At 43.0% G+C, this 13,276-nt stretch overlaps 1 protein-coding gene across 1 annotated transcript; it reads right to left on the bottom strand.

Moving 5' to 3' along the window:
- Window positions 1-6,845: 6,845 nt before the first annotated feature.
- LOC112222027 (OTU deubiquitinase 3) lies at window positions 6,846-12,466 on the bottom strand. Its single transcript, XM_024384557.2, has 8 exons — window positions 12,310-12,466; window positions 11,352-11,661; window positions 9,352-9,500; window positions 9,113-9,225; window positions 8,584-8,706; window positions 8,335-8,464; window positions 7,835-8,025; window positions 6,846-7,598 (listed from the first exon to the last, which is right to left on the bottom strand). The coding sequence occupies exons 2-8, from the start codon at window positions 11,558-11,560 to the stop codon at window positions 7,434-7,436; spliced, it is 1,080 nt and encodes a 359-aa protein (XP_024240325.1). The 5' UTR covers window positions 11,561-11,661; window positions 12,310-12,466; the 3' UTR covers window positions 6,846-7,433.
- Window positions 12,467-13,276: the final 810 nt, after the last annotated feature.

Here is a 13,276-nt window from a genome sequence, read left to right as displayed (position 1 = left end):
TACAGATGAACATGGAACCTTTAGGCATTTGGAAATTGCTCCCAGGATGAACCAGACTTGTGGAGGTCTACAATTATTTTTCGGAAGTCTTGGCTGATTTCTTTTGATTTTCCCATGATGTCAAGCAAAGAGGCACTGAGTTTGAAGGTAGGCATTGAAATACATCCACAGGTACACCTCCAATTGACTCAAATTATGTCAATTAGCCTATCAGAAGCTTCTGAAGCCATGACATCATTTTCAGGAATTTTCCAAGCTGTTTAAAGGCACAGTCAACTTAGTGTATGTAAACTTCTGACCCACTGGAATTGTGATACAGTGAATTATAAGTGAATTAATCTGTCTGTTAACAATTGTTGGAAAAATGACTTGTGTCATGCACAAAACATTTGTGTAGTGGTTAAAAATCAAGTTTTCATGACTCCAACCTAAGTGTATGTAAACTTCCGACTTCAACTGTATATACAGGGGGTACCGGTACAGAGTCAATGTGTCAATGTTTGGGGGCAACGGTGGAGGTAATTGAGGTAATTATGTACATGCAGGTAGTTTTTTTAAAAGTGGCAATGCATAGATAATAACATAGAGTAGCAGCAGCTTGGGGGTGGGCAGTTTTTAGGGCCTTCCTTTGACACTGCCTGGTATAGGGGTCCTGGATGGCAGGAAGCTTGGCCCCGGTGATGTACCGGGTCGTACGCACTACCCTCGGAGGCCAAGCAGTTGCCATACCAGGCAGTGATGCAACCAGACAGGATGCTCTCAATGGTGCAGCTGTAGAACCTTTTGAGGATCTGAGGACAATGCCAAGTCTTTTCAGTCTCCTGAGGGGGAATAGGTTTTGTCATGCCCTCTTCATGACTGTCTTGGTGTGCTTGGACCATGTTAGTTTGTTGGTGATGTGGACATCAAGCTCTCAACCTGCTCCATGACAGCCCCGTCGATAAGAATGGTGGCGTGCTCGGTCCTCCTTTTCCTGTAGTCCACAATCATCTCCTTTGTCATGATCACATTGACGGAGAGGTTGTTGTCTTTGCATCACACGGTCAGGTCTCTGACCTCCTCCCTATAGGCGGTCTCATCATTGTCGGTGATCAGGCCTACCACTGTTGTGTCATCAGCAAACTTAATGATGGTGTTGGAGTCGTGCTTGGCCATGCAGTCATGAGTGAGCAGGGAGTACAGGAGGGAACTGAGCGCGCACCCCTGAGAGGCCCCTGTTTTGAGGATCAGCGTGGCGGATGTGTTGTTACCTACCCTTACCACCTGGGAGCGGCCCCTCAGGACGTCTAGGATCCATTTGCAGAGGGAGGTGTTTAGTCCCAGAGTCCTTAGCTTAGTGATGAGCTTTGAGGGCAGCTAGATGTTCTTTACCATTCGGCCATCAGATTTGCCACCAATGCTCCTTACAGGACACATCAATGCGCTCTATACTCCTCTGTCAACTGGTCATCTCTGTATACCCATCACAAGACCCATTGGTTGATGCTTATTTATAAAAACCCTCCTAGGCCTCACTCCCCCCTATCTAAAATATATACTGCAGCCCTCACCCTCCACATTCAACACCCGTTCTGCCAGTCACATTCTGTTAAAGGTCCCCAAAGCACACATATCCCTGGGTCGCTCGTCTTTTCAGTTCGCTGCAGCTAGCGACTGGAACGAGCTGTAACAAACACTCAAACTGGACAGTTTTATCTCAATCTCTTCATTCAAAGACTCAATCATGGAGACTTACTGACAGTGGCTGCTTTGCATTGTCTCTACCTTCTTGCCCTTTGTGATGTTTGTGCCCAATAATGTTTGTACACTCTTTTATGCTGCTACCATATTATGCTGCTACCATATTGGGTTGATACCATGTTGTGGTGCTACCATGCTGTGCTGTCATGTGTTGCTGCCTTGCTATGCTGTCTTAGGTCTCTCTTTATGTAGTGTTGTCAAAAATCCAATCAAACTTTATTTGCCACATGCCCCGAAGACAACAAGTGTAGACTTTACAGTGAAATGCTTACTCACAAGCCCTTAACCAACAGTGCAGTTCAAGAAGAATAAAATATTTACTAAAATAAAAACAATAACGAGGCTATATACAGGGGGCACCGGTACCGAGTCAGTGTGCAGGGGTACAGGCTAGTTGAGGGAATCTGTACATGTAGGTGGGAGCGAAGTGACTATGCATAGGTCATTTTCCGGTGGAGATTGTCATGTGTGTTTTGCCCTATATTTATTTTTAATCTCAGGCCATCATTGTAAAAAAAAAAAAAAGTATTTGTTCTTAACTGACTTGCCTAGTTAAATTTAAAATATATATATTTTTTTTAAATAAAAAAATGTTCTTTGCACTCTGAGAGGGGAACACCATGGAGTTGTCAACTTTGATGGAGAGGTCTTTGATCTGGCAGGCCTTCCTTGGGAGGAAGAGCAGCTCCATCTTGTCGAGGTTGAGCTTGAGGTGGTGGAACGACATTCAAGCTGAGATATCTGCCAGACACGCAGAGATGCATGTTACCACCTGGATGTCAGAAGGGGGAAAGGAGAAAAGTAGTTGAGTGTCATCCGCATAGCAATGATAGGAGAGACCATGTGAGTATATAACGGAGCCGAGTGACTTGGAGTATAGAGAGAAGAGGGCCTTGAACTGAGCCCTGGAGGACACCAGTCGTGAGAGTACATGGTGCAAACACAGATCGTGCACATTTCCATTGCACCAGAGTCCAATGCCGGCAAGCTTTACACCACTCCAGCTGAAGCTTGGCATTGCGCATTAGTGATTTTAGGCTTGTGTGCGGCTATGGAAACCCATTTCATGAAGCTCCCGACGAACAGTTCTTGTGCTGACATTGCTTCCAGAAGAGGTTTGGAACTCGGTAGTGAGTGTTATAACTGAGGATAGATGATTTGTATGTGCTTCAGCACTCGGCGGTCCCGTTCTGTGAGCTTGTGTGGCCTGCCACTTCGAGGCTAAGCCGTTGTTGCACATAGACATTTCCGCTTCACAATAACAGCACTTACTCATGCAGGTCAGAAATTTGATGAACTGACTTGTATGGAAAGGTAGCATCCTATGACGGTGCCATGTTGAAACTCACTGAGCTCTTCAGTAAGGCCATTCTACTGTCAATGTTTGTCTATAGAGATTGCATGGCTGTGTGCTCGATATTATATACCTGACAGCAACAGGTGTGGCTGAATTAGCCAAATACACAAATTTGAAGGGCTGTCCACATACTTTTGTATATATAGCGTAGGATGCAATCCAAGAGTGCGCAGAGCCTGAGACTCCCAGCCCTGAGAGGGTGGAGAGAAGGATCTGCTAGTTCACGGTGTCGAAGGCAGCGGGTAGATCTAAGAGGACGAGAACAGAGGAGAAAGAGTCAGCTTTGGAAGAGCAGAGAGCTTCCGTAACACAGAAGAGCAGTCTCGGTTGAGTGACCCGTCTTGAAGCCTGACTGATTTGGGTCAAGAATATTCTGAGAGAGACAGAGAGAGTTGGTCAGAGGCCGCATGCTCAAGTGTTTTGGAAAGAAAAGAAAGGGATACCAGTCTGTAGTTTGATGTCAGAGGAGTCAAGTGTTGGTTTCTTGAGGGGAAGCGACTCCGGCCATTTTCATGTCAGAGGGGATGTAGCCAGTGGTCAGCGATGAGTTGCTGAAGTAAGTGAGGAATGGGAGAAGGTCCAAAGATGGTCTGGAGAAGGGAGAAGTAGATGTGGTCGGGCGGGCAGATTGTTGGGCAGCCAGACCTCACTAGTCGCAGAATTTCATTTGGAGAGAGAATGGGTCAAGGTGTAGGGTAGTTCTGTGTGAGTGGGACCAGTGAACTCAAGCTGAGTGAGAAGCAGATGTCAACCTTCTTTTCAAAGTGGTTGACAAAGTTGTCTGCAGAGAGAGAGGGGAGGATTAAGGAGGGAGAAAAAGGTGGAAAATAGTTTCCTAGGGTTAGAGGGAAGAGAGTAGTGTTGAAGAGCCAGAATCAGGAGACAGCAAAGAAGGATTAGCAGAAGGGAGAGGGGATAGGAGAGAGAGTAGTGAGAGAGAGGGAAGATAGTAATGTGCCGTCACAATCTGGATTTGGGGTTGAGTGGCTAGGGTTGGAGGAGAGGGAGGAAGGAAGAAAGGGAAACAAAGTAGTGATCAGAGACCTGGAGGGGCGGTATTGCCTGCCTTGTGAGTGGGAGGGGACTGGTGAAGGGATAGGTCAAGAGGCAAGGAGGGGAAAGAGTTGGAAAGAAATTAATTGAAGGCAGACGTCAGGAGGTTGAAGTCACCAAGTACGAAGAGCGGTGAGCCATCGTCAGGAAATGAGCTTATATTGAGGAACTCTAAGGGGATTTGGTGGTCCATAAATGACAACAACATTATGCTTGAGTGAACTAGTGACAGAATGGAATTGAAATGAGGAAAAGGACAGGTGAGAGAGGGAGTAAAAAGAAAATCTCCACTTAGGAGGAATGAGTAGCCCTGTGCCACCACCTCAACGACCAGATGCTCTCTGACTAAGAGAAAACGTAGTCAGGTGGAGAGAGCAGCTGGAGTAGTGGTGTTCTCTGGGGTGATTCATGTCTCCATCAGGGCCAAAAAGTCAAGGGACTGAAATGCAGAATAGGCTGACATGAGCGCTTTGTTCTTGACTGCAGATTGGCAGTTCCAATTGCTGCTGGAGACCTGGAAATCCACATGGGTTATGCACGTAAGGCACACTAAATTACAAAGATTGCAGCCAAGGGGTGTGGAGCATCTGTAAAGCCTACAGGGAAGGGAGCAAACTGGGATAGAAAACAGTTGCCAAAGCTACAAAAGAGCAAAATGAGATGATCTATAAATAACTAGGTAGGATACTCAAGTGAGAGAGTAGTGTGGAGCCTTCCTCTCTTTCCTTCCTTGAATAACTCTGCAGAACTCGTTAGAACGGTCTTTGCTTCAGCGATGGTCTTACTTTTGCAATCAGACATCGCTTACAGCTGCCGCTGAGAAAAAAGGAGACAATGAAGTATTATTACTAATTGCCTTGCAAAGGTGAATTGCTGATTGCCTAGGAGAGGAAAAGCCACTCCCCCGCCAATACAGCCACTGATTACAAAAACAACAAGTCACAAATTGCCCTGCCCCTTAATCCTAGTTGATGTGTCAACAATCTGCAATTAATAGCAGTCAGCAGTTCACACAGCAAGTAGGCTACTGGGAAGACAGGCAGCACTTAAAGTAGATGGCCCTAGCTAGCAAAAAGACAGTACTAGACAACAGTTGAAGACCAAAATTATACTTACCACCCCTGTAGGTACAGTATCATGATAATGAGAAACTGACTAAACTGCCCTTAGTTGCTTACATAGAATTTATGTATTTCACAATGACATGTGTTCTATCTATTAAGTTGTTTTAATAATTTGCTAGCTGGTCAATTGCAGACTGGCAAGCCAGTATACATTTGTTTAAAGATAATTTGATTTATGCAAGTGAAAATGCATGACAATAATGGAAATACAGTAGGCCTGTAGCCTAACAAAATACTGTTTGTCCTCTAGCCTCCTATTCACCTCAGAGCCTAAAACTTTTGATACATTTATGCTTCTCACACACATTGCTCTCAAGGCCTACATGCCACTAACCTTAACATCTGTCCATCATGAAGAGGTTGTTACGGTTCTCTAGGTGTGAAGGATAGTCGGACCAAAATGCAGCGTGTAGATTGCGATCCATGTTTAATGACAAACACACTAAACGTAACAAAAACCGAAACAGCCTATACTTGTGTAAACTAACACAGAATAAGGACAATCACCCACGACAAACTCAAACAATATGGCTGCCTAAATATGGTTCCCAATCAGAGACAACGATAAACACCTGCCTCTGATTGAGAACCACTCCAGACAGCCATAGACCTTGCTAGATAACCCCACTAGCTACAATCCCAATACACACACACCAAAACCCCAAGACAAAACACACCACAATACAAAAACCCCATGCCACACCCTGGCCTGACCCAATACATGAAGAAAAACACAAAATACTTAGACCAGGGCGTGACAGAGGTACTCGCCACCTTCCAGATTCAGAAAATAATTGGAGTGTTTTAACCTCAATCCATAATAATCCATAATGGAGATTTTATAAATGCAACTGTGTTTTTTGTTTGCAGTGTGGACCACTGATGATGTCATACTATGTCATAATATATGTACCCATGTTGTGACATCACACTACATAGAAAAAGGGAGGAGTCAGTCAGCATCCTGAACATTGATACTGCTCCTATCTACATTATCCACTGTGAAATGATCAATCAGTTTTAAAAACATACTTGCAATGATGAGTATTGGCCAAATGTTGCCCAAAATATCAGATAAAATTACAGTGCAGCCAACAACAATATACGCTATCTTGTATAATCTATTGAGGACATCTATTGATTCAGTGATATGTAACTTTTTGTGCGACACAAGCAAATTCACAGCAAAATTGAAGTTTTAGTTTCATTCTCATTGAAAGCAAGTCAAAGAAGCGCTACATCTGTTCTATGTGCACTATTTATATGCTTCCCGGTCTGAAGTTTTGTTTTTGCATACTTTTGCATACTTCAGTTTTGTACAGCAGCTTCAAACAGCTTGTAAATACAATATTTTTGGTTATGGAAAAGATATTTCATAGCAGTTTAGATGGTACAATGATTCTCTACACTATACTTCCCTACATTAAACTGAAATTACGCAAACTATTAGAATTTTTGCAAAAGGGAAATGGTGGAATTGATTTCGGCATAGTGCATCTTTAATCAAATCAGAAATAAACACCACAACCATTTAAGACAAAATATATCAAAAATATGAATAAATCAAACTGTACATTTTTTTCATTTATTGCCTCATTACATATCATACCAGACAGAGTGCATCCCAATCATTCATCAGCAAATCTCCCAACTGAATAATTTATTTAAGCTTGATTAATAATACTGTAACTGCCATTAACCAGATAAAATATCAATTATTCACATACTGTATCAACTACATCATTTCAGTATCATTCAACAAACATTTCATTCTGTTTACAATGATGTCTCTTCCCGTTCCTTTCTTCTTTGGCTGGAATCAGAGAAATTCAACTCAAAACAAAAGCAAAGGAGCCCAAGATGTACTGCATGGTCGTAGTGAAAAGCAGCCCTCATTCACCAGCATATAAAGAGTCTAGACAGTGTGTCTCTAAAAGAGGAAACTATGTACACCATCTTGGGTCACTATCAAACACCCTCATAATCAACCACAACCCCGAACACATTCACACACAACCTATCGCAGGCACCATACATTTGCAAAGAAACTAAACGGTTTATGTAAGTCATCCAATGTGATTGAGATTGAAATTGATTCTGTGAGCAAAACATTGTAATCAGCCACCCGGTATAGCTTTATTTGGCCATGCTCTGTCTGTCTATATACTAAGTGTATTTAGAGCTGGCACTAGAGTGACCGGCTCCGAGAGGTTCTGGTTTTGGTCAGGTGTTCCTTTGCTTTGAAGAACCTTCTGTCGATGTCTTTCCTCCTGTCGCTTTTTCTTTTCCAAGCGCTGCTGCTCTTTCCTCTGCTTGTTTGAAGCCTGAGAGGTGTAAAAAACAGGAGTCAAGATGAAAAGGAGGGACTTAAGTCCCTTCTCAATTGAATAGAGAAATGCAGATTAATTTAATTTGGAACTTGAATTGAAAGTCACACAGACTCAGAATACTTATTCAGAATTGGAATTTGAGTGGAGAGTCATGGTGTAGTGGTTCCTTACTTTCTGAATAAAATGTGTTAAAACACCTTAAAAATATTTATTTAACAATTACAATTTACCTTGGATGTGTGTATGTTGCCTCCATCTGGTGGTACTTTGTGCTCACTGCACTCTGTCGCTGCCTGTCTACACGCTGAGCATGAACCAGAGGCACACTGGCCGTGACACACTTGGACAGCTAGCTCAGAATCCACCAGCCACTCAGCGTTGATGGTGGCGGCACTCAGCTGAAATAGATTCTCCTCTTCACCTGAGAGACATGGCACACAATACACATGGGGTCAGTTGCAGTGAATATACTGCATCAGATGCTCCTGTTGATCATTATCAAATGGTTTTTGGATGGTAGCTCCCTCTAAAAGATGGAAATCCCCAAAATAGTCAATAAACATCAGTTGTATTTACTATCAATGTTTATTATACACGGTAGGTGTAGACTGCAAATGAATGAAAGTTTTATATGAGTTGGGGTTAGAAAAGGACCTAAAACCTGCCCAAAACAGCTAGTAGACACTGATAATCACACTGCACTGGGGGAGAAGACAGAGGGGCCACTCACAGTTTGGGCCCCTGTTCTTCAGGGAACTTAGGATCACATTGTCCTCCTCGGAGGGGGTGGGCGAGGGGGCTTTCCGTCTGTCCCTCTGGCCGTCACCAAACTCACGCTGCCCACTCGAATTATGAAGATTCTGAAACGACACAAGAGAGGTGTGGGGGGAATAAGGAACATTTTATGAATAAGACTAATCCAATAAAATATTGAAATATTTGGGAGTGTGTTTTTAAATGAACCGCTTTTTCCCCGTACCTCTAAACGCAGCTGAGCAGGGCTCTCAGAGTTGTCACCGATTGGTCGTACACTGTCGTAATGGTCTCCATAGCGATAGGCAATGTGTAGCTCTCGGCCAACCAGCTTCTCAGAGCCATTTATCTGAATTGAAAAAACATAATGAGTAGGGCTTATCAATAGTGGTATTTCATACGGTCTGTTACATTAGAAGAGGACTTCGGCTTAAAATACAGTACAGTGTGCTACAATGTGGTCTAGTGGTAGGACCACATATACCACCTGGCGACAGGGATTCACGCCTCTCCTCCCCAACTTTATAAACTATGCCGTTTTTTTTTTTTTTACTACATCCCCATCCACTTTCCCATTCTTTCATTTAAATAAAAATGTAAAACATTTTTGGGGATTCCAATCTCCTTTAAAAACAGATACATAAAATAAGTGTGAATTTACCCTATTATGCACTACTTTAGCTTTTATACAGCTATGCGTCTCTTGACAAAAGTAGTAAACTATATGGGCAATAGGGTGTCACTGAGCTTCCTACCTCCCACAGTGGGGTGTTGAGCTGATGAATGACCACCTTGAGCTGTTGACTACGGGCGAACGCCACGATGGCATCATTGCCAGCAAACGTACCAGGCTGGGAGAGGTTTGACACTGATAGGAAGAAAACAACAGAGAAATATTAGTGAGAAACACTCGTCAGGATGACTGGCATACCATCAAAAACTTGGGCATCCCACAACATTTTTACATGGAAATAGCATTTGGTTTCTATCTTACAATGCTGGGCGAAGGGCACATCATCCTCCACAAAGGGCTCAAAGTCCTGCCGGTGTGCCATCATGTACTGCACAGTCTCCTGGCGCAGGCGCAGGTGTCCTCGAGAGTGTCCCTCCAATTGGTCACCCAGAGCCCGGAACAGGCAGTTACTATAGGATGGACACACAGTATTAGTCAACGCTGTAACAGCCATTTATAAGAGCACTTTGGTTGCATTCCAGGCTGACTACATTTTAGATGTTGCATTGCATCAACCAATGATTGTGTGCCATGTCATCGATTACTCAGTCTGGCATCAGATTGCTAGATCATATAATACAGTGGGGCAAAAAAGTATTTAGTCAGCCACCAATTGTGCAAGTTCTCCCACTTAAAAAGATGAGAGGCCTGTAATTTTCATCATAGGTACACTTCAACTATGACAGACAAAATGAGAAAAACAAATCCAGAAAATCACATTGTAGGATTTTTCATTAATTTATTTACAAATTATGGTGGAAAACAAGTATTTGGTCACCTACAAACAAGCAAGATTTCTGGCTCTCACAGACCTCTAACTTCTTCTTTAAGAGGCTCCTCTGTCCTCTACTCGTTACCTGTATTAATGGCACCTGAACTTGTTATCAGTATAAAAGACACCTGTCCACAACCTCAAACAGTCACACTCCAAACTCCACTATGGCCAAGACCAAAGAGCCGTCAATGGACACCAGAAACAAAATTGTAGACCTGCACCAGGCTGGGAAGACTGAATCTGCAATAGGTAAACAGCTTGGTTTGAAGAAATCAACTGTGGGAGCAATTATTAGGAAATGGAAGACATACAAGACCACTGATAATCTCCCTCGATCTGGGGCTCCACGCAAGATCTCACCCCGTGGGGTCAAAATGATCACAAGACCGGTGAGCAAAAATCCCAGAACCACACAGGGGGACCTAGTAAATGACCTGCAGAGAGCTGGGACCAAAGTAACAAAGCCTACCATCAGTAACACACTACGCCGCCAGAGACTCAAAACCTGCAGTGCCAGACGTGTCCCCCTGCTTAAGCCAGTACATGTCCAGGCCCGTCTGAAGTTTGCTAGAGAGCATTTGGATGATCCAGAAGAAGATTGGGAGAATGTCATATGGTCAGATGAAACCAAAATATACATTTTTGGTAAAAACTCAACTCGTCGTGTTTGGAGGACAAAGAATGCTGAGTTGCATCCAAAGAACACCATACCTACTGTGAAGCATGGGGGTAGAAACATCATGCCTTGGGGCTGTTTTTCTGCAAAGGGACCAGGATGACTGATCCGTGTAAAGGAAAGGATGAATGGGGCCATGTATCGTGAGATTTTGAGTGAAAACCTCCTTCCATCAGCAAGGGCATTGAAGATGAAATGTAGCTGGGTCTTTCAGCATGACAATGATCCAAAACACACCGCCCGGGCAACGAAGGAATGGCTTCGTAAGAAGCATTTCAAAGTCCTGGAGTGGCCTAGCCAGTCTCCAGATCTCAACCCCATAGAAAATCTTTGGAGGGAGTTGAAAGTCCATGTTGCCCAGCAACAGCCCCAAAACATCACTGCTCTAGAGGAGATCTGCATGAAGGAATGGGCCAAAATACCAGCAACAGTGTGTGAAAACCTTGTGAAGACTTACAGAAAACATTTGACCTCTGTCATTGCCAACAAAGGGTATATAACAAAGTATTGAGATAAACTTTTGTTATTGACCAAATACTTATTTTCCACCATAATTTGCAAATAAATTCTACAATGTGATTTTCTGGATTTTTTTTCTCATTTTGTCTGTCATAGTTGAAGTGTACCTATGATGAAAATTACAGGCCTCTCTCATCTTTTTAAGTGGGAGAACTTGCACAATTGGTGGCTCACTAAATAATTTTTTGCCCCACTGTATGTGGTTAGCTGATATACTAAATACCTATTCAGCCATTTATAGGTCTGCCAGGTGTCTGCAATGTAGTCAGACCTTCTCTCTCTGAATCTTACCCATCTCCAGGCACCTCTCTAAGTTTGAGCCCCAGCGCTTGGAGCTGGTTGGAGAAGCTGACAAACTCCTCTCCCTCGTCCCCGTCCTGGGGCCGGTTCTTGCGGTCCTTGGCGATTGCCCTGCGCGTGACCCGCTCATCCCGCTTTCGCTCTGCATCACACTTTCTGTTGCTGCCACGCAGTGGCTTTCCTGTCTGCTTCCTAGACATGGCTGCCCTGCCTACAGACACAGATCTCTACAGATGCAAGTAGATCTCTGTCCGTCACTCACTGGCAAATGTAGTTGGGTTACTTCCACACAGGTGGAATCCTGTGTTTCAGAAAGAAGAGGGAAAGAATAGAGAGGAGAGTTTGAATGTTACTTAGATGAGCTATGCGTGACAACTTAGTTACTTCCACATTTCACTGACACGGATTGGTACAGTAGCCAGCTACAAAAATATGGTTAGGATTAGCTAGTTGTTACACAGTCCGTTTAGTCAGTTGATATACCTGGCACAGCACGCAATTGCAACTCTACATGGGTTAGCTAATTATCTACAATGTGATAAGGACAACCAAAGACATCTACTGACCAGTTGTATTAGCGTGGTGTCTAATGCCGTAGCTGTCATGCTAGCTAGCTGGTAGATCTGGCATCCTGAATAACAGCAACAGCTGATAGGGTTTGATTTCGACTAGCTAGAGAGAGAGAGCCTACTGTACTGGCCAGGTTTGACGTAAGCTAGCTAGCTAATTATATCGGATAAGTAACTGGTTAACTAGCAACTGTTATGCTAGCTGAATATGACTGCTGGTTAGGTTAGCCGACTACTTAGCTAGTTAGCTAACTTTAACGTTAGGTAGTTTACAAAAGTCAGCGGTTAATGCTAATAGCGTTCTCATTGATTTGGAGTTAAACACAACAGTGATTAAATGTCAAGCAACCAGAATATAAGGAACATAACAAGTTACTCACATTCTACAGGGTGCATCCAATGATACGCAAACCACGTCCTATACGGCAGTACGTTCTTTTTTTTAAACTAAATAAGATCTGGCTCATGAGTTTGTTTACAATTCATGTTTAGCACTTCCGGGACTCGTCGTAAGAGTACGGAAGCCTGAGAGCATCATACTTTATACATTACCGTCCAAATTCATAACTGTCAACGAAATACAATACATACCCTTTTATTAAAAATCCTATCAATTTGTAAAACGTTTAGCTCACCTTAAAACCCCTACTTTCAACTGTCTTGAGAAATGTTCATTACTTGAATTTCACTAAGCAAGAATGGTGTAGCTAATGTTGGGAAAAACAGGGAACAAAGTAGGGCATTTTTACAGGGCAGGATGACCACTGTATAGGCCTAATTCACTATCTTTACGACATTTACGTAATAGTTATTGTGCAGACAAGGCCTACTTATTAAAGTTGGTTATGGTAAAGTTCAGAACAAGCTTTCTATGCTATAAGAAAGTGTTGCATGTCTATCAACTGAGATATGAAAACAGCTGGTACATGACAATCAACAGTTATCAAGTTAACAAGCTCTGAATTATGTTAATGTCTGAAATCTGTGTCTTTCAGTGTATGACTCAAGATAAAGTGGGAGGGTGTGTTATGTGTTGTAAAGGGAAAAGACTGCACTTTATTATCACTCTCTTTTCTCCTCTCCTCCATTCTCCTCTTAAAAATCTGTTATATTTTGAAACACCAGAATGCAGGCCCTCTTCTCCAATTCGCTCCTCCTTATGACAGAATGCAGTTGGAAAGAGTTGTGTGGAGGAGGAGTGGGTTGAGGAGGACAGAGAGTGTTTGCTATGTAGAATTATATCAGACAGTGTCAAAGAAGTCGCCTCAGGGCCTAAAAATGCATCAGCAGGCATTGAAAGGAAATAAGAATATATAGATCACAAAAACAAGAAAACACAGTCAGGTA

Source organism: Oncorhynchus tshawytscha, linkage group LG22 (genome assembly GCF_018296145.1).
Source record: "Oncorhynchus tshawytscha isolate Ot180627B linkage group LG22, Otsh_v2.0, whole genome shotgun sequence".
NCBI lineage: Eukaryota > Metazoa > Chordata > Actinopteri > Salmoniformes > Salmonidae > Oncorhynchus > Oncorhynchus tshawytscha.
The sequence above is the reverse complement of the archived record's forward strand: the minus strand, read 5'-3'. Positions and strand labels throughout refer to the sequence as shown.